Source organism: Notolabrus celidotus, chromosome 15 (genome assembly GCF_009762535.1).
Source record: "Notolabrus celidotus isolate fNotCel1 chromosome 15, fNotCel1.pri, whole genome shotgun sequence".
Classification (NCBI taxonomy): domain Eukaryota; kingdom Metazoa; phylum Chordata; class Actinopteri; order Labriformes; family Labridae; genus Notolabrus; species Notolabrus celidotus.
In genome coordinates, this window is record NC_048286.1 from 7,460,876 (window position 1) to 7,483,024 (window position 22,149).

The 22,149-nt window shown below is 41.2% G+C and overlaps 1 protein-coding gene across 2 annotated transcripts; it reads right to left on the minus strand.

Annotated features, from left to right (window-relative positions):
* Positions 1-178: 178 nt before the first annotated feature.
* On the minus strand, positions 179-20,686 carry LOC117827135 (vang-like protein 2). 2 transcript variants are annotated; one of them, XM_034703626.1, is made up of 8 exons: positions 20,539-20,686; positions 6,834-7,211; positions 5,317-5,440; positions 4,370-4,977; positions 2,726-2,859; positions 2,436-2,571; positions 1,730-1,973; positions 179-1,628 (listed from the first exon to the last, which is right to left on the minus strand). In XM_034703626.1, the coding sequence occupies exons 2-8, from the start codon at positions 6,902-6,904 to the stop codon at positions 1,368-1,370; spliced, it is 1,578 nt and encodes a 525-aa protein (XP_034559517.1). In that variant the 5' UTR covers positions 6,905-7,211; positions 20,539-20,686; the 3' UTR covers positions 179-1,367. The 2 variants fall into 2 exon arrangements, with proteins under 2 accessions (XP_034559517.1, XP_034559518.1); XM_034703627.1 differs by lacking the exon at positions 20,539-20,686 and adding an exon at positions 19,947-20,513.
* Positions 20,687-22,149: the final 1,463 nt, after the last annotated feature.

Here is a 22,149-nt window from a genome sequence, read left to right on the forward strand (position 1 = left end):
CCGACACATGACACTGGTGAGAAACAGAAAGCTAACAGCTGTAAGTCGAGTCTGAGTAGATGATCTCACACAGAGCGGAAAAAAAAAAATTCAACCAACTTCTGCGTGTTCTTCTTTGAGAACACACCCCAACGAAAACTTCCCACGCTCCAGAAAGGCAACCAAAGTACAAGAAACATATAAGGAATAAATGTTTTAATAATGCAAAAAGGCCTAACACACTATACAAGCTACAGTTACCAAAAGCGGAAAAAATACATGACAAATCTACAATTTTTTTACAAGCCACTTAGTTCTCAAAAGTAAAAACATTCGGATAAAATTGCATCGTCATAACTTAGGCACCTTCAAAATGATAGAAAACAAGTTATTACAAAACGTTTGTGAGCCTGAAAGAACTCGAGCATGCATTATTTTAAAAAACATCTCCTTTCAGATGAAATATCAAACACGTCAGGCCTGCTGCTTTGGGTATTTCCAGACATGTAAAGGGATTCAGATGAACAGTGAGTCAGGTTGTGAGGGGCTCAAGTCTCAACATCAGGCCAGTTTCAGTGGTACAGTAAGTTTTAAGGACCTGGATCAGAGAGAAGACTCTTCCTCGTGTGTGTGTGTGTGTGTGTGTGTGTGTGTGTGTGTGTGTGTGTGTGTGTGTGTGTGTGTGTCGGATAAAAGAGAAGCTGCATATTCTGACAATCATGAGTATAAAAAGAGCAGAGTAACTCAGGGAATGGTCGTCCACGTTTCTCTACAGTGAGATAAAAATATGCTCCGGCCTTCAGGCCGCAGAAAAGCCACGTGTTAATGCAAAGCACATAATGCTACATTCTGTGAGTAGAAAAAAGTCACACCATGTAATTTAAAATCGCCCTTTACACCTGAAACACTTCACACTGACAGGGAACTGAGCGGCAGTGGTACATCAGTGTAGCAGTCTGATCAGGTCTGTTTTAAGACACCAGAAAGAGGAAGTGGCACATGTGATGTAATCCCCCTCCTCCGGGGTTTGTGTGTCGAGTCAGCACAGTAAAGTCGTCCAGTGGTTACAGCAAAAAAAGAGAGAGGAAGAAGAGTCTTTAGAAAAATGTTGTTTTAACATTGTGTTGTAAAGACGTAGAAATATTAACGGACAAAGTGAAGGCATCGGTTCGATCCAGGTTTGGACAATCGTAGCTGATCACAGTTTGAAAACGTCTGTGCAGGAGACCTCACACCTCCTCCCCTCTGACTGTTTCTGTGTCACAGACAGATTTTACTGAGTTTTAGAGGACCATGTGGCCTCTGCATGTCCTGCCACACAAGTCAGATCCAGCCAGAGTGAGCACAAAGAGAGGACAGCACGGAGAAAGAGAAGAAGACACCACTTTTTACACTGAGGTCTCTGACTGCAGCCTCATGACGAACTTGTGGCTCTTTGGGTCGATGAACTCCTCTCCGAGCCGCAGGAAGGGGAGCGGCGTCACTGTCACCACCAGGGAGAAGTCAAGGCGTCTCAAGGAGAAGACCAGACCTTGACGCAGGGACGAGGTCACTGGCTCCTCGCTCACAAGAGTCCACTGGCGCCCTCTGCCGTTCTGCTGCTGGTACTGCATGGTGGGGCCCGGGGAGAGATAACGCTCTAGGAAGGCCTAAGAGGAAGGACGGAGGACGTCAGTCAAATCATATTCAGCCTTATAAACAACCTTCAATCCCTGAATTACAGAACACTAAATCTCCCTGATCTCCTCACCTTGGGCGTCATGTTGTGTGTGATGCAGAACTGCAGATGTGTGAGGATGCTCTCCATGCTGTGGTAGGCCTGCTGCCTGGTGGTCCTCAGGTATTTCTGCATGGCGCGGGCCATCGGGGCGAAGATAGCCTGAGCTGCCTCCCGAGGATCCATCACCTCCCTCGGGTGTTTTGGGGACGAGGCGACTTCTTCTTCGTGGAGACGCTTGATGTGTGTGAAGGCTTCTTCCACCGCCACAACCAACCTAGAGGGAAAGAAATAACCATGAGGGATGCTGTCAAGTGTGTGGTCATTGCTCAGGTGACACAGAGAAGAGAAGGTCACCATTGAGCTTAATTAATGCCATGTTTTATTCTAGTGGACGAACCACATTTCCAGAGAGTCTATTGTTTTGCCATTAAGCTGTAAATCCTGCCTGGAGTCAAATTGAAACACTGGTGATGCACGAAAACATTGTATAGCGAGAGTTCAACCTCAAACCACCACTTAAGTCAGCGCTTGTCATGACTTCAGCGCTGCTAAGTCTTCTCTTTGTGCAAAAACAAGGACGACTTGTTGTCTGGAAGTTTCTCACTCTTTGCATTTTCATTGTCTGGCTGCTGATATACTCATTTGTACATCTGTTGCTCTCACTGTCACACCTCACAATGATCCCCCTGTTGTGAGATGATATCAGGTATTTGTAAGGGAGAGAGAAATCTCTTACCTGGCCTTGCGTTTGCGGGTCCTGCGGTCCATCTCGGCCTCCTCGTAGTAGAACTCATTGTGGGAGTTGTCTCTCCTCCGGGCAGCGGCTGCTATCATGGCTCGAGACTGTCCTGTGGAGTTATTGGTGGTGTTTTCTACAAGACAACACAAATAGAGAGAGAAAGAAAATTGAATCATAGATATTTGGCTGAAGTATGAAGAATCAGAAAATGAGCTAGCAATGAACAAAAATCTGATAAAGTCATGGATTAGAAAGCATGCGTCAGAGCTGTGCCGAGCTGTATTTACCGTCCAGAGAGTAAACCTTGAAGCCCGTCATCTTCTTGGACAGGATGGACTTCGGCAGGTTGAGCAGGGCCGGGTTGTAGACGGGGAAGTCACTGTAATAACGGTCCAACACCCAGACGGCTGCTCGCTGGATACTGAAACGAAGAGTGTCAATCATCACTATCACACTGAACCAGAGCAGGCTGCAGACTGTACTTTACAAGCATCACATTATAATATGAATTCATATTAGCGCTACCTGCTGCAGGAGAACTTGGGTTTGAGTGAGCGTGTCTCTTTTAAGGTTTCAAAATCAGATTGAAGCATTGAAAGAAGGTGCATCAGCTTGTAGATGCTTTGACAGACGACTTTCTGTGATGTGATCCATGATATGTTGTCATGTTTTAGAATCTTGTGTTTGTCTGTAACTTTGTTGGAACCTGCTGCTGCTGATCTCGGCCAGGACACTCTTGCAAAAGAGATTCTGAATCTCAATGAGGTTTTATCAAATCAAAATTAAAATTAAACTTTCAAATCAGTGTCAAAAAAACAGTGTTTTATTAAAGCCAACATATTTTCTTATCATCAGTCATTAAATACCAAACCTTTGACAGCTGCATGAGAGGTAAATATTTTCTCACTGTACTTATGTGCACCAATATTCAATTACAGCAACCATCTCAACTGACCGGTTCCTTGTTTTTGTTCAAGGATGTCAAATAACATCACTTCCCAAAGAGTCTCATATCATTTTGGACCTCAGGAAGAATAGCTATTACTGTGGGATAATTTAAATAAATAAATAACTTCTAACATATGGATGACAGGAAACTGTTGAGTTAGGTTTGGACCTGAGACTTCACGGTAAAGTTTGTTAAGAGGACAAAATAAGGCAGGTTGAAACATTATTCAGTATGCACTGTTTATTTTAGTTTTCATGGGGACCTGTACTTTGTTTTTTTTGACTGGTTTATTACCCATAGCCACCACCCAGAGCAGACTCAAACTGTCTTTTTTAAAAGCTAAAGCAGATACTCTGAGTGTGCAGTACATTTATAATGGAGTTTGCTGAAAGTAACTTGTGCATCTGTATTAGACACGAAAAGATGAGAGGATTCTTTGTTTTGGATGTGGGAACCATCAGTCTGAGTTTAAGCAGGCAGTGAATTTGAATGAAGTCCCCCCTGCAGACAGCTCAGGGCTGCACTATTATACAAAAATGATATGTCTCATTCTCCACAATCATCTCACAAAGGCAGTGACAGTCAACTAAGGCAGCAACATTTCTGTCCGTCATGAATGCAACTGCTACCCAGCAGCATACTGCCCTCATTCCTCAGCACCATCTACCTGCAGGCTCTGGGTATTGGATTCAAGACACCCCCTCTCCCCTCCATTTCTGTTCGTCAAACAGAAATCTGTAGGGAGAGATGGGTCGAAGCATGGATGCAAAACTCAGGACTGCCTGCATGTTCTGCAGAACTTTGTTCCACTGATGTACTTCATATTTCAAACATGAGTTGACTGGCTGACTTAAAGAGGTTGAAGAGAGTCTGTCTTGCTTTGATGCAGGAAGTCTTGAACCAAATATAATTCAGTCTTGATATTCAATTTCAATATTAACAAATGTTCTTATTATTAAACTTTAAACCCAGCCTCACTAACCTGAGGTGTCCAACATTGTAGAACTTGCTGGCTCCGTCTGTGCTCCGGACCACCTTGAGACAAAAGGCTGGCTGCAGGTGTCGCACCTCCAGCAGCACCAGAGCCAGGTACTGAATGAAGAGCAGGGCGTCCACCAACGAGGCTGCATACTCCACGATCCCCCTATAGTCCCTCTCTCTGGGCTCCAGCACCCGCACGCCGTAGAATAACCAGTACGATGCCACAAACAGGAACACCAGCACCATCAGCAGGCAGCGAAACACAAAGAAACGAGGGAGCGTGGCACGAGGGGGGCGGAGGAACAGCGCCCAGGAGGAGATGAGCAGGACCAGGAGTTTGAAGGCCAGAGAGACGTAGAGGCCTTCGCAGGGCGTGCCGCAGGGCTCGAGGGCGTCACGCCACAGGACCTGAGGGAGGATGAGGAAGGCCAGAGGGGTGACCAGAGCGAAGAAGCTCAAACAGCCTCCGAGAGCCGGGCCGACAAAACGTTTGCACTCCAGAGGAGTTGACTCCTCCAAGTCTTTGGTGACGCGGGTCAGGTCCTCATTGGAGATACTGTGTTCTGAGGTGCCGGTGACGACTGTGGTGGTCTCGCCCCAGTTATCATCCTGACAGACGAAGAGAGGGAAGAAAAGAGTCGTGTTTCCTGTGAGTTTCTGGCATGAGCTTTCAGAAGGGTAGATTTAAAAAGTCATGATGGGTAGTTAAGATTAATAAGCTTATCCGGACACTTCTGCAGGTTTAATAGACACTGGAAGAAAAGTGATTCACTAGATACGGCCTCATAGAGTTTGAAATAAGGAGTTCATCAAAAAGCTAAAGAAAAACCATAGAGCAATTATGTATGTATATATATATATATAAATATAGATAGATAGATAGATAGATAGACAGACAGACAGACAGACAGACAGACAGAGAGAGAGAGAGAGAGCAGTGGGACTGACCCTTTCTTCTCCACGGGTCGACTCTGCATCCAGCAGCGGCTCTCCAGGAGTCTGGATTGTGACTGATTTGTCTCCCCGGCTGCTGCTGTCTCGACTCTTTGAGCGATGACGATCCCTCCGTTCCCTAAAGGACAAAAACATGGTAATTTGAAGCAGGATTACTGAGCTAGACACTGTGCTTTATCTGCCTTACATTCCCTGTTGGAGTTGTTTTGATATTGTAAGTTCAAGTTGTGCAATTTTGTATTGCTGATGTTGACTCAAGTTTTCTAAGGACACCGTTTTTATTATAATAATAATAATAATAATAATAATAATAATAATAATAATAATAATAATAATAATATTAAAGCAATTATATAAAGCAATTTTCAAAACAGAGTTAAAAAGTGCTTTACAAATAAGAAAGAAACTAAAAGGCAATAAAAGAGAAACGTGAGGAAGACAAATACAAATAAATAAAACAATGTTGAAAGAATAAATACAACAAAAGATAAAAAAATAATTAGCAGAATAAACAAATCTGAAATATTCCTTATTTAATGTTATTATTATTGCTATTATTATTATTGCTATTATTATTATTATTGTTATCATCATTATTATTATCATTATTATTATTATTATTATTATTATTATTATTATTATTATATTTCTGACTTATGTATTCTTAAATTGTGAATTCCAATGCCATTATAGTTAATATTACTTTTTTGTGTCTTTATTCTCTTTTCTTTTCATAAACTGGGAAAAAAACTGAGCACAAATGATTTACTTTGTCTGTAGGAAATAAAAATATCATTATAATTTATCTATTTTTAAAATCTGAAATATTAAATATAAAAAAAAAAAATTTAATTATAAAATGTGCATTAACTTACAAGATTTTGGGGATAAAATAAAAATAGGGGGTTAAAATGGTTAGAACTTAGATTACAGCTGGGAAAAATTAAACCTTCATGAGTCTGCAGCAGCACGGAAACAGAGCACTGCCATCATCACACATTTGCACTTTCACACTGATCTCACCACAGAGTAATGTTCGTGTCAAGTGTGTCATCTCACCTCTATAACGCCTCTGTTACTACATCCAAAACCTGCACGCCTCTCAGACATTCATATTGGAGCTAAGATGATACAGGGTATAAATATCGCACCTTTGAATGACAGTGTGGAAAGACCTTCTGATGTGGATGTTACTGCAGGTGAGGATACTGTATTAGTTGCAGCCATTTCATGTATTATTCTGGGATGTAATCTGGATTTATTTTCTTTAAACCTGTCAACAAAAACCTCAAATGTAGACTAGAGAGTCAGGAACTGGTTTAACTTTAAGGAGTGAATTTTTGGTATGAGTGAAACTGACTACTCTGAAAACTATCCCTATCTCTACCAATGGAAACTAAAATATCAAATGTAGAGAAGGAGTTGACTGTTTTAAGTGGTTGTTGATAAATCTGTTGCAATAAAGTTAAGATGTTGAACTACATCCTCTGCACCACCTGTGTTTTATCTACCTGTGCTTGCGGGAGCTTCTTGAGTGGGAGGACTTGTATGAGTAGCCCGAGTACTGCGACTCGTTGTCCATGTCTCGGGTCGGCGGTGAGCGGGCTTTACGAGCCCCGCCTCCTCCTCCTCCCGCCGTGCCGCGTTGCTCGCAGACTCCTCCCAGCTGGCTCTTGCGCTCGGAGATGGACTTGGTGGTTAGAGCCAGGGGCAGCTTGAGCAGGTCAACTTTACTCCTGAGGGAATCTATCTTGGAGGTCGATACGCAGGGAGCAGGAGAAGGGGAGGTGGGAGAGCGGGGGAGGCTTCAGAGAGGAGGAGGAGAAGAGGGGCGGGAGAGGATGGTGGGTAGGAGAGTCGCTGCAGGGGGAACCTGAGGTGACTCCGATCTGAAAGAGACGGAAAAGACAGAGTGATGGTTAAAAGATGATATCAGTTCATCATGTTTTTAAAGCAACAGCTGATCAAATCAAATCCATCAAGCTGTAATTTAGAATAAGTTTGTAATCCATAGTTTCTGCAGACATAAAAGGTACAAAAAGGTTACATTTAGTGAGCACAGATGAATGATTTGTTTTCCCTCAGATCTATTTGCCCTTGGGTCATGGTTTGCAAATTGGGGGGAAAAAAATGTAAAACGATGTCTACAAATGCGACAACATGTTTGTAATAGTATTGCCATAACGCTCTTAAGGATATATAATCTTAAGCTTTATTTCTTATATACACAAAGATCTTTTGCAGGGGACACAGGGTTAAGATCCAAGGTTCAATTGCATTTCCACAGAGGCTCTAGTCTTCAAAACGGGCAGCCAGTTTCCTACTCTATCCACTGATCTCTCTCAATAAAGGTGTCATTAATTAAAGAATATATTTGGTTGCAGTACAGTGTAAATATGTAAGTGCATTATGTCACCACGTATAATTCAAAACATATTAGTGACTGGCTTCTATCAGCCGGATTCATCATGCATCTCTTTACCTTACTTCCTTTGTCCAACTGTCAGCCAAACTCTAAATGTGTGTTGATACTGGTGCCCAATGTGGACACAGGTATGCGTCCCCTTTCTTTGCCAATCTTGTCCTGTACAAGGGTAGGTAGTGTTTTCTGAAATCCCAGCCTGATTTCTTTTAGCTGTCAAATCACTCACTAGTCACAAGTACACAAACTTCTAATAATTAGTAAAACTTCCTTATCAGAATAAAAATGCTTCTTGTAAACACCCCAGTCAGAACAAAGTGATCCTGTCCGGCCTATTTGGAAATAAATTAGATTCTGATCAAGAGTGCTGGTTTATAGTGTTTGATATTCATATCCTTCCTGGTTGGGGGAAATTTATTCTGCTGCACATCTAACCCACATTACATGGCAAGTTTCCAACTTTAGTTATTGCTGGAATGAATAGAAACACTGACAAAGTGTCCAAAACTGGTCTGTAGAGGAAACAGTGATCTCTTTTTTGTAGAAGAATTCAAAAGAACTGGACACCAGCAAAACAACTCAGTGCATATCACTCTAGTTTGCTTGCTGCATGTGCACACACGTGTCATCGCATCCCTTCAGTGTCCATGTAAACAGTGAAGCTGGAATCTCTATATCAAACTCATTTTAATGAGGTTGAAGAAAAGTCTCATGTGACCAAAGCTGTTGTGAATCTGCAGTGGAAAGAATAACCCAAAAAAAGGACCTGTTTTTGCAGCATGCAAATTGTCTCCACAGACACTAACCCCACGGCAGTGTTTTCAGACTTTAAAAATAGCTTCATCAAACGGTCCGTCTTGTTGCTGCTGGTGTTGTTTGCTTTTGTAGGTGATGAAGAGGCATCAGGATTCAGCCTCTTTCTAAACCTCTTCCTGGAGCTTTTAATATACTTCATATAGAGTTATGATGAACAGAGAAAAGATGGAGGGGCAGTAGGAAGCAAATATGTTGCACTTTTCACAGTGAGTGTTTTCTTCTCTGCTCTTCAGATTGAATGTGAATACATCAGAATAATCCCCAGGTATGAAAGCTGTCAGCTTTAAAACATCCCTCAAGAATGATCAGGTTTCAGCAGCAGTCGGTTTAATTGTATTCATGTGATGTAAGACGACCCTTCAAAATAAGAGTCCAAGTATGATGTAGTCACAACCTCTCACCCTGAGCTCTGTGATCTACCATCCCAATGATCTAACACACATTAACCCTCTGAACCAAGCCTCTAGTCTCATCTGTGTGTTCCTCTGTCACGTCTTCCAGGTCTCGGCCGAGGTTAATCATCACACGACTGTATCTCCTCTCACAGACCAGCAAGCTTTAGCCGCCGTTAGCTTGGACACAATGGCGGCCATATTGGATTACTGTGTTTTCACAAAACTTGTTTGCCCTCTCCCTCCCTCTCTCCCTGTCTCACATTCCCTCCCTCGCTCCCCCGCTCCCCCGGGAAACAGGGCCTCTCCGCTGCTATGGCGATGAAAGAGGGTGTTCAGCTGGAGGGGGGGTGTTGGAGGTTGACAGTTGCTGTGGAAACCTGACCTTACGCCGCCCTCTGCCACTCTGTTCTCCACGCTGCTGAAAAAAAAAACCTGAAATAAAAGTGTTGGCATGACGGATGTTGGTCTGTCATATGGTGGTTAATTGATAAAGGCTGGGTGAGGCTCGCTGGCTTTGATTGGACCTTTGTGGCAAATGTAGAGGGACGGTCGCTGCCATCGCTGTCTCACAGGGTCCTGGTTTTACTTAATGTGGTTTTTCTGCTCCAGCACCACTATTGTGTATAAAAATCCACTTCCCTTCAAGCCAAATACTGTCCAACAACAGATCTGTCTGTGGGATTTCACTGAGTTTGTCCTTGTCAGGTTCTTTGTGCGCTCCTTTGTTTCACCGTCTTTCACTGACATTAAGTTTCAGGAGGAAGAACCAATAAAACCACTAAGTTTTAACAGACTGCAGAGGCTTTCAGCTCCCTGCAGAGATCTGCAAAACCTCAGCAGCATGCCATTTCCAAACCACAAAACTCAAACACAAACAGCTTTTTCCTCGAACATCATCGCAAGCTTTTATCTTCAGTTTTGGCAGAGGAATCAGCATCTGAAGTACAGAGTCGTGCTGCGCTTTTATGCCATATAAAGTGCAGAAAACTTGTTTCATGCCTACCATATGTTATCTCAACAAAACAGAGGAATCTGCCCTTTAAATGTCACACAACATGAGCAAACACATGTTTAAGATATTGCAGCATGACATCAAAACTAAAGAGGACATAAAAGAATGTCACGATTCAAGCTCCGACTGTCTCTGCTGCTTTGAAGAATCTGGAGAACAGACAGTCGCTGCACAGCGTTAAAAAGCAGACTTAAGAGGGTCAGCACACCACATATTTCTAGACTTTATCTAAACAGTGTTTTAATCTAATGGCTGTGGAAGTTAAGTAGGAACTTGCCCCTTCAGACAGAGAAACTTGTCAAAACAATAATCTGTATTCATCACTGGCTCTTCATGTTGAGACAGTCGACTCGTAAAAATAACAATTACAGCATACTGTCCATTTTCCTACAGAGACTCTGTAAGAGGAGTCGTTCTTGATCCTGTGAACTCCTGTAATCACACCATCTGATGTACTGACAAACATCTGTAACTAGCACAAGTGAAATGAAAAACACACAATGTTTGAACACGTGCATTACATTTTACGTCATGTTCAGGGCGGGACACTCAAATTCTGCCATACTGTTGTGTTACTACTGTGTTCCAGGTTGTAGGTCAAATAAATGAAGAGTACCAGACCATCATCAACATTTTATCACTTTCTGAGAACAACTGAGAGACAGGTGAAGATATGTTTGATTCATTACATTTTGACAATAGTATCTGCTAGCATTCAAGCACTTTCTACACATTATGTAAGCTAACCATAGACTGTATAAATAATGGACGTAGTATCCGTGATGTCACCCATCTGTCCCTGAGCGCTGTTTTGAAGCCAATTGTCGGCGGGAGCCATGTTGGAAATGCTGAACTCAACCAAACTTATTGTGAGGTAAAGAGGCGGGCTTTGAGCCTCCTAGCCAACAGCTAAGTGTTCTCACATGTCAGTCAAGTCAGTCATGTCCTTTAATGGGTAAAACTGGTAATCTTGATATCTTCTGAACCGTGGCGTTACAAAAAAATGAATTCCCCCGCACAGTGTGTGCTGATAGAGAAATGAGCTACATAGACCCAAGCCGTTTTTTGAACCAGGCTGTAAACATGTTTATTTCTGCTGCAAAGATCGTCTTTTTTGAATGGGTGTGTATGTGGTTTCTGGTGTTTCTGCAGCTAGCTTCATATTTTGAGACCGGAGGTTGCCGCTTGAAGTTGGGACTAAACCCGTCTGTATCTATCCTGTAAAGTTAACAAAATAGCCTAATGCTAGCGTTCAGTAGCTTCCTCGCTAAAAGCAAGGACTGGTTACCTGGTTGTTTCTTCTAAGCTACTATCATGTCAGCTAGCAACTTAGCCACTACCAAACAGTAGGCTAATGTAAGCCTTTAGCCACTTTCTGGCTAATGATAATATTAGCTAATGACTGGCTAGATGCTAACAACAGCTGTTGTTAGCAACATGTAACAGAGCAGTACAACATTATAACAGTGTTTTAGCTTCCCATCCTGAGGGTGATGTCAGAGGAAAATGTCCAACAAGTGAATAAAGTCAGTAGCAAAAGCCATACAGGGCCAGTAAAGGCCTGAAAGAGGACTTGAGTTAAGGCTCAATTATTACCAGTGACTAACTTCTGCACAATACATCTACAGACATGTTGGGCAGAGCAATTACTGCGTCATTAATTAAAATTTGCCTTGTTGAAAGTTGTTCAAATCAAAAGTGTTTTACTGCTGTAGGCTTTCAGGAGTGTTCAGTGGCTTCGAAAATTTGAATATTTGCAGCTTCTTTTAAAGATCTTCAAAGACGCTGTAAAGATTCTTTAACTCATTATGAAACAGACTGAAATTAACAGTGATGCCTCTTTACAATCCAAAAAAGCAAATAAGACCATCAGCAACAAGACTGGCAACTTCTGTATGATACGTTTTAATGCATGTAGCCAAGGGGCTCTGTGTCACACCAGATGACTGACAGTGCAGAAAAAACCTGTTACTCTCATATGGTGAAAAACAAAAATTCAGCGATAAATAGGCTTGTTCATTTTGAGGGACTGACCTCAACGTTTAGTGACATCACGCCATCATGATGTCACGGCACCTATGTTTGACCTATAATTCACATAATGAGACACATATGGCACAAAAGGCTCAGGGAAAGTGGTCAGGGTGGTCTGGTTGAGGAGAGGCTCCATGACGCTGCCTTTCAAAAGAAACAAAAGCTTCAACAGAGCAAAAGAACTGGTTTGTAATCATAGCCTCGCATAATAAGGGAGGATAATAAGGCCGTAAATCTGGATCATATTTTTTATATTTCTGTCATAACTTCTTTTCAAATCTTCAAAGAACTTCAACGGTTTCTTTCCCCATTTTTATATGAAAACACACATTTATAAATACTAGGTAGAACTACTCAGTCAATGAAAACTGTCTTATTCTTGTACACTGCTCACAAGGAGCTTTGTTAAGTCTAAAAGATACTCTGATACCATCTTTAACAGAGATGTTAATGCAATGCTTTCTTTCTGCGTTGAAGACGACATATGTCCAGCAGAAAGTCTTTGTTACACACAATGTCGACCTTAAAAGAAATGGGTGTTAACCTTGCAGGCTGCTCTTATTACAGGTCGCTTTCTTGCCATGTTAAAAGAGGTCAATGCCACTGATGTGTCATCAAGGTGCACATGTAGCCTATTCTTGCAGCTAATTAGCATAGCAAAGGACAGGACCCCACTAATTAGCATGATATATTCTGATAGTATTAAGTCTATAGAGTGTTAAGTGTGAAACATAAATCCAAGCCAGGTCATATACCAGAATATTTTTTGGCCGAGGTGATAAAAACATTAAAATAGCCAACTGTTTTTGTAATGATTCCATGTATAAACAGATAATACAAATATGATATAACCTGTAAAAGCTGTAAGCTTTAGTGATGCACTTAGTGGGACTTTGTTACGTTCTAACATAGCCAGGCTCCATTTCTACAATATACAGTCATAATGCTAAGCTAAGGTTTCTAATATTTTGTACAGATGAGTCTGTGTTTAGGTTTTTAAATTTTTGACACACTGATACTTCTTAATACCACATATTTCAAATGGTAGTCTACCCTTTACTTTTGCATCTGAGGGTGTTAAAAAGATATGGAGCCCTTGAAGTCCTGCAAAGACGAGGAATTTTTTGCGGTTTTGCTGGAGAAAATGCTTTAACACAGAGGGCAAGAATTAAGATAACTGTGGGACAGCATTGCTACATCACAAATTTTACTAAAAAAATATCAAAAAAAAAATTGAATACAGTAAAAAGGTTCAGAATTTTCCATCAATTATTTAAGAAAATGAACCAATATGGCCTACAGCTCAAACAAGATATATTTTAAAGTGTCTCAAACTATTAGAATAACTTTTTTTTTTGCTTCATAATGTTGTTTTTCTGAAATAATGAACTTATACACAATATTCTCACTTTTTAAGCATAATGTGTAAAATCATGCAGTTTTTGGTACCAAGGAGTTAATTTTTTGATGCTGTGGGATCGAAGAAGCTATCATCTAACTAGTATGGTATAAAAGTTTAAAATTCTGGTTAATGACAACCTAAGTCTGTGCATCAGTCTTTTCATATCACTCCATGTAAGGCACCACATATTCACTATAAAGTGGAAGTGTTGCCTTCACTGTCTCCTGTATCGCATGTATTTAGATCAGTGAGGGTGTCATAACGGATCTTAAATTTGAATACATCTGGATAGTTTGCAGTCCTGTGCTTTCACCTATAACAGTATAAGAAACATAACTACTGAATGTCTTTACTCTGACATTCCTTACGTAGCACCCCTCACCTGTGTCTATGAAGGTTTTACATTTATAGTCACATGCATTCAAACACAGTTTGAAATTGTTCTGTCTCCAATCCTGTCTCTCTCTCTTTCAGTCCGACTCTTAGTGACAATAAGACAAAACACTTGATCTACAGAGGTGTGGTCCAGTGCAGAGGTGGATAAGGTTTCCTATTCATCCCAGTGTCCTATGGCCTACTTAATGAGTGTCTACAGGACTCCTCTCGTGGACTTCAGTCAGTGTTTAAGTTAACTTCACACGCAGACCATTAGAAGATGTTTCATTACACGAGTGAGAGCTACAGCCTGTTTTGTTAAAGATTCAATTTCACTGTTTAAGTCTTTTGATCTCCTTCCTACAACAACACCCAGCTTTATTTCTTTTCATCCCTTTCAGATATTGTTCCTGGACAGCCTTTGTTCGACACTGGTGTGATTCCACGTTGTATTTCTGGATTACTATCTGACACAGTCATTTCTTACCACCCTGCCTCAAAGTGAAAGTCTGAACCTGAATGAAAGAAATTCACTCTTGTTCACTCTGCTCCTGGCTAAATTTAAAAGCTGACAACAGGCTGGTTCAGTAATCTGTGCAGGTGTGTGGTCTGAGATTTAACAGCTATAATGCCGGGCTTCACGCCCGCTTATTTCACGGTTGGATGGTGTTGTGGCTTAGGCCAAAGGGAGAGTAAAGCCATGTAATATCTATCATTACCCCATAGGAAAGATAACTGTTTTCTGTACAAGCTAAGCTGCTGATGCTATATTATCATAATCTTACAAGAGTCCATACAGAAGCAATGTGAAATGGTTGACACCTCTACAAAAATCAAAGCAAGCCAGAACAAAATGTGAACATTTTTATGCACTGGTTAACTTGGACTCTGGAGTTCATCTGGGTTAAGTGAATTTAGGTTTTAGTGTGAAAATATGTAAAAATTTAGATCACAGAATGTATTCACTCTCGAAGGGCCAACATCTGTAACATGTGTATGGCATTAACATCAGTTTTTCAAAATAATTTACCAAAAAAGAGGGGACTCTTGTGTTCTCAATGGTAGCTGTAGGGATGTTCTGATACTACTTTTAAGTCATTTGAATGTTAATTTAAATTTCAACTAACTGACTCATCTAAAGTTGAGAAAACATTCAGAAAACAGTCCAAATTGAGCACAATATATTAAACATAGCTACACAGGATCACAGAGTGTGCAGGTAAACTATTTTTGATTGATTGGCTGAGTGTGGCAAAGATTAGCAGAGCTAGCAACACCAACAGTGCTCCTTGCAGATAACATCCACATGACTGTGCTGGTTACATAATGATCCAGTCGAGTAGTTATATGCCAGTTTAACCAGACACAGCCCACAAACAACTTAATCTCTATATTCAAGATCAAATACAGACAAACCACACCTTTTTACAAGATGCCCTCTGTCATCTGTGTTTGTTTACATCTGGGTAGTAGAGCATTATAGCTTTATAGCAGCACACATTATCAAGAGCTACAGCTCAGACAAGAGACAAACATCCCTCGTTTGGATACTTTCTGTTGACTGTTGTAGTTGTCAGGTCATGATTTTGCCATATATATTACTTTGTTGTCAGTCTTTTGTGTAATAAACAGATTGAAGGTCACCAGCCAATCAGCAAATAATGTGCTTTACACCACTACTGATGTCAGTATATGTTGTTTATATCTTTGTTTCTATCACATTCTACCTCCATCTTTATCGCATCAATTTAAAATGGCAAGCTAGTAAAGCTAACTGCTGATTAAGAGAAGAGTTTTTTTTATGAGGCAAAATAAGTTACATGTCGTACAAACTGTGATTTGTTTTCATGGTAAACCCATAGACTGTATGAATAATCAACATGGTATTAGTGACGTCACCCATCGGTTTCTGAATCGCTGTTTTGAAGCCAATCGTTGGTGGGAGCCATATTGGAAATGCTGAACTCAATCAAACTTCTGTAGAGCTAGTGTGGGGTAAAGAGGTGGACTTTGAGCCTCCTCGCTAACAGCTACAGTGTTCCCGCCTGTCAGTCAAGTCAGTCATGTCCTTATTTGGGCAAAACTCGTAATCTTAATATCTTCTGAGCTGGCGTGTTAGAAAAAAAATCACCCGGTACAGTGTTTGCCGATAGAGAAATTAGCTACACAGACCCATTTTTTGTACGAGGCTGTAAACATGTTAATTTCTGCTGTAAAGATTGTCTTCTTTGAATTGTTGTGTATGTGGTTTCTGGTGTTTCTGCAGCCAGCCTCTAGTGGACGCTCAGTGAACTGCAGTTTTTAGCACTTGCGCATGGGCTTCATATTTTGAGACTGGAGGTTGCCGCTTGGGTCAAACGTTCAAGAATATGTCGGCAGTGTGGGAGTACTACACCATCTCTGAGAAAGATCAGTGCTGCACCATTTGTGAGAAGTGTTCCAGTGACATTTTAACTGGAGGGACCACTAGCAACTATTACATGTATCAAATCTAACAGCTCATATGAATAACAAACATGAAGAATTACTGACAGAAAACGTCATGAAAAATATGTTGGTACTGGAATTGGCTACAGTGTTACATGACTATCTGTGCATCTCTAATAATATGTATAAGTATTGGGAGTTATTTAATCTATTGTATTTAAAGGGTTCTGTTGTTTCATCAACTGAACTACAAGTAATCACAACAAACTACCACCCGCTTTCCATATGTCACTTTGGTCATTTGAATGCTTGCTGATCTAATGTCTCATGTACATCATGTAAAGCTCTCAGGGGCTTTCGTGTTTAAAAAGATGCACCACATAAAGAAACTAAGATTGTTCTTCAAAGAGAAAATGTTGGTATTAAATCCAGAGAGGTCAGTAAGTTCATGCCACTCAGCCATACCTCAAACCTTTCTTTTGAAGTCACCTAAAGCACCAAAATTAATCAGGAATCCTGCCCTAAAAGTGCAGCTCCAGCCGCATTATGTTTAAGACAAGCAGAAGTATTCAGATTTTACAGCCTCCAGTTTCCCAGAGGCAGAAAGAAATCAAGCTGTCATCGAACATTTCGAGCTGCTGGCGCTGAGACAGCAGCTGTCAGGGTGAAAAAAGCAATCTGTAGCATCTCAGCAATGACCCGCTCCATTCAGCAGCCATTTGAGGCCTGATATACCAACTGTGAAAATAAGCGTGCAACACACACACACCCAGGGTCCAGCAGGGGAAGAGGCACATCACTGTAACAGGGCCACACACAATCTCTCTCTCTCTCTCCCACACACACACACACAGAGCAGACCACCACCCACTGCTGCCTGCGACGACATCAGTAAAACCAACGAAAAAACAAGACAACTGCTACTGTCAGCCCTCTACACACATGGCCAGCAAACCGGAGCAGGTGTGTGTGTCTGTGTGTGTGTAAATCTGTGAGTGTGTCAGTGTCTACAAATCCAACAGGATACAGTTGAATCAACAGGCCTGTCCTCTGCTCAGAGCTGTGATTCAGAGGGACCCCTGCACACAGGCTGTCTTCGTATCCAAACAAAGAATTAAGGAGACCGGAAGCCGAGCGGAGATAGATGTGGTTCAGATTCAGGACTCCGGTCCATTAGACGGTGTGGGGGCGTTTGAAACTGTTTAAAAACTGCAGTTAGACAAACAAACCAAACAGCTGCTTCACCCTGAACACACCCAGATATTTCCCAGCTGCCCCCCATAGTGATGCCAAGTCAGTTTCAGTTTCCAGCTCTTTGCTGTGAAGCTTTGATTTTTGCTCTTCTACGTACTGGTCGACCGATATCAGCCGATAATTAAAGAGCAGGTTGGCTGATGGCCTATTTATAATGCTGTCATCACACTGTTGTTGTTGTTTTTGCATTAGGGATGCGTTTGATCTGTTTGAAAGTTACTTCTAAGCATTATAACAGGTTTTAAAGGAAATCACGGTGGCTTTTAGGGAACAGCGTCCTGTTTGTACTTACTGAAGCAGTAAACAGACAACTAGGACCGTATTTCCTACTGCGGCTGCACAATACGTTGCAAAATCATGGAAATATGAGCATTCCAAATGAACACACTGTAAAAGTCTGAATTTATCGCAATAAATGAGAAAAGTATTTCATGTAAACGCACTCAGCCTGTGTAGATTTTACCTATGGAATGAGGCCTGGGGAGAAAACACGCTTTTACATTATTTTGATGCAGTCAGAAGCTGAAGCTAGCTTTTAAGTCCTCTGGGATAAATTGGAACCGGTTTTGTTGTGGAAAAAATAAACAGGGATTTATTTTGGATTGGGGAGGGACATGTTACAAACAGCAGGACAGTGAAACTGAGTTACAGCTAATACAGGCTATCGCAGTTTGATCAATCTAGCAGCACATTGCAGATTTGTCTCAGATCATGCAGACCTGTGATCTATCAGACTTTCAGCAGAGCACTGTCCTGATTTGTTTTGCATGTCTGATGAAGGCAGACTTCAGAACCTGTTTACAAGTGAAGTGTTTCAGCTCGCTCAGTTTGTGTTAAATGCCTTTCAGCAGTAGAGGAGGACACTTCATGTTTGACTTAGTAAAATTAGTCAACACTCAAGAGGAGCTGGAGTGCTAATGTCTGAGGGCCGTGGTCTGACGTACTGTACTTCCTCTTCATGTTGTTTCTCTCACCTGTTTTCTTTTCTAGAGTCTTGTACATCCATGTAGGCTGGACACTATTCTGATGTACGACTCATTAAAAAATAAACCACTACTTCTGATTCAACTCTCTGTAAACAGTCTGAACTCTGTCTTCCATGTGCTTTAGAGAGTGGAGATATCTATATTTCGTCCTTTAAGCCATTTCGACCACAGCGTCAACAACCTTTTAATGAATCAGATTAAACTTAACCTGCGACACATTTGAACCCTTTTCCTCTTTGTTTCACTGGATTCACTCAGACTCTCCAACAGGAATAGCTTTTCCCAGGTGTCCTCTTCAAGCTTTTTACCATTATTCTATAAAACAGATGAAAGTGTAGATATTGAACTTACAACACTGCTCTCAACCTTTTCTACTACCTGAAAAAATAACACCAATGTGTGCTTATTACACATTTGGCTGCGTGTTATTCTTATTTCTACTTTTTCTTAACTGGAACACAACACATGTACATGTTACAGCTTAATAGCGTTTGCTGGCCATGACTTAACCTGACTTAAATGTGTTGATTTCTCTTTTTGCTGCCATTATTTACTGATACGACAAACTGTTTTTCACTACCCTGTCTTTTCTTAGTGATTATTTTGTATTGCAGTAGCAGTACCTTTGTGTTTTTGTGTTGTGTTTCTACTCTTTCATCTGTGCTGTTAATGACCAACAGCAGCTCAACTGCCCGTCAATGTGTTTCAAAGACTGATAATAAAGATCGACTTTATTCCAGCCAATGACACTGAACTGACAGACTGTAGTTGTATTTTCAAGGAGGAGAAGACGTCATGACATGCGCTGCTTCTAAAAAATGTAGGATGTGAGGATTTTCTCTGTTTATATCTGTAATAATGAAATACTGCAGGTGTGAGGAATGTCTGTGGGACAAAATGAGGGATTTCAACAACCCTCTTTGGATCTTGAATTCTGCTTTATAAATATTTTGAGACATTTTTGATTGAAGAGAAAATTAAGATAGCACTTTAGGTCTCAACTAGACAGTGATACAAATGTAGTAACGTAAACAATCACCATGATACACTTACAGTCTGTTTCTATGGTTTACTTGTGTTGTTAAACTACAGCCAACCAGCTTCTTTAGTATCTCTCTGATGTTATATTATAGTATGGTCCTCATATATGTCCTGGTATCACTTCAACAATCCTCCCAGCAGCAGCTTTCTCTACTGTACTTTTTATCACTCCATGGAGGATTTACAGCTGAATACAGAGGTTTCTTCTCTCATTCTTACAGGGAAATAAAGAACTTTTACACACAGAGGAAACATCAAACACTCAGGAATCAGGGCCTGTTGCTACAGCAGCAACATCTCACTGTTTCACTCTGAATTTCAACATTTAAACGAAGCCACAGCGTCAGAGCCATTTGGACACATTGTAGCGTCACCCTGTTGGATGAGGTAACATGGATCAGGAGTCAAGCTGCATCAATTATTCAACAATATAACACACACACACAAAGGGCTAACTTACTGTGCGCATTCAGGGCGAATATAAAAGAGTTGTGCGACCTACAAAATAAAAAAAAGGAGGGTGTTGCAGTTCGGAAGGACAATGGGAGACTCCCAGGCCCCACTGATCGCGTCCTGATGCCAAATGATCCCAATGCTCGTTCCCTTTCTTTCTCCTTTCCTTTTCCAAACAGGACGCCCTCACAGTAAATGAATGAACGCAGTCAAAATCCCACCAGTCCTTCAGCAGGGAGAAAATCCCAAAACCTCCGGCCTACATTCAAACTGGACGCGTTATTCCCTCCATGCGCATCCCTCTCCGGATCGTTTACACCCCCTGGAAACATTTCAAAGACTATACCCTTCCTCCCACGTTTAAAATCGACCCACAGAGCTACGTGGCCTCGGTGAGAACAACAATAGGGCCGATGAGGGTCCTAAACTTCCCTGCGGTTTCAAAAAAAGGCGACCATCGCGTCCTGGCGACTATTGTTTGTGGAAACCGGAGATCTCCTGCGCCCCAAATCCTCCTCTTTCTCTCCCCACAGCGCACATGCAAACATATCACAAGAAGCTCTGTTCATACACATTTTCCGCACAAAAATACTACTTACTTATTCCAGATTGTCCATTCAGGTATTTTCTCACTTTCCACTTTCTTTCCACTCAGCCGTAGCACCGTGCGCCCCGCCTCCAGCTCCACTTTGGCCCCTCCTCTGAGTCTCCCCCACAGAGGGGGGCGAGGCCTGAGAAACGGTGTGGTTCAGCCCCGAGCAGTCTGTGGGTTCAGCCACAGCTCATCTATCACTGCTGTGATGTTTCTCTGTGTGTTCAGGGCAGTATAATGTCTGAGAGTAAGTGGATCCATTTTGTCATAAAACAAAGACTCGATTTATGGAGCTCCTGATGTGAAAAATGATCCAAACCCCATCCTACATTATTGAATGTTTTTAAATATAATCTTTACTCCGTGGATCCCTGAAAACCATTCAAGAGAGGTCAGCAGAACATCTCTCCACATCAAAGACAGTTTGAAATAAACCCAGTCCTTCAAAACTTCCTAAAACAAATGAGAAGTCTACTGTAACCCAGAAGCCTGGAGAGTGATGTCCTGTGACCTCTGATTACCGTAACGCACGGTTTAGATGTGCACTGAAAAAGAAAAAAAATCAATGGAAGGGGAATTTTTGCTTTGTGGCTTTATAGATACAATGTACTTGAATTTATTCATAGGGGTGCAAAGGGGTGGAAAATTTCCGGAAAGTTTCCGGTAAATTTCCATGGGAAGTTAAGCTGAGGAATTTTGGAAATATTCCAAATTGGGAATTTATGGCAATTAACTGGGAATTGAGGGTAATTTAATGGAAAGGTATCATATCCAAGCATAAATATTTGTTTTGTTATAAGCAGACATCCATCCAAAATAATCCAATTAAAACATATTTATTTGTAAGTAGAACTTTATCAAATGTTAAATATTTTATTGAACAATCAACTCTTTCATTGAAGAACAAAACCATGAATGTTGAGTTAAATATTACTTATCCCCCCAACCCAACCCATTCAAAAATTTACAAAAATGCAATCCCATTCAAAATGTTAAATGAAAAGAGCCCTTCTCCCTAGAAAAAAGTCCCATTCAACATGCAAATAAAAAAGCCTCTTCCCTCAAGCTTCTCAAGCCAACCCTCTGCAGGATTCTAGAAATCCTCTGTGCATGTGATGGAGGAATGCACAGTGCATGTAGGGGGTGTGGTGCAGTAAGCAGTGTGCTATGTGCATGTGATTGAGGAATAGCATAGATATTCAACTGTACATGCATGAAATCTGTAAAGTATATTTTCCCCAACTACATTTAAGTTCCCTATTAAGAGTCAACCTTCAATTTAGTAAATTCCTGGTTTATTGACTTTTATTCCCATGGAAAGTTTCCAACTTTGAAACTTCCTGGAATTTTGCAACCCTATTTATTCATAAAGTATCATCTCCCAGGGAAAAAAACAAACCCATGAGACCTCAACATTAATATATGAAGATTTTGAGGGGGTTAAGGGTCTGTAGTTGCCTCCCAAGGTTTGGGACCCTGAGAGTTCAGTCAAAATATAAACTGAAGGGCAACGATGCTTTTCGTGTATTTGGAGCAGCCTCCCCTCCTCAATCAGGGCCGCCCCCTCTGTTGACTCTATTAAGACTCGCCTCAAAACACACATTTATATTTTATCATT

What these genes read in the sequence shown, in the direction of transcription:
- LOC117827135 (XM_034703626.1), bottom strand. Translation starts at nt 6,904, where the DNA reads ATGGACAACGAGTCGCAGTACTCGGGCTACTCATACAAGTCCTCCCAC. An exon ending in AGAAGCTCCCGCAAGCACAG is followed by an intron (nt 5,441 to 6,833) that starts GTAGATAAAACA and finishes TTTGTCCTTTAG; the next exon opens with GGAACGGAGGGATCGTCATC. An exon ending in CGACCCGTGGAGAAGAAAGG is followed by an intron (nt 4,978 to 5,316) that starts GTCAGTCCCACT and finishes TTCGTCTGTCAG; the next exon opens with GATGATAACTGGGGCGAGAC.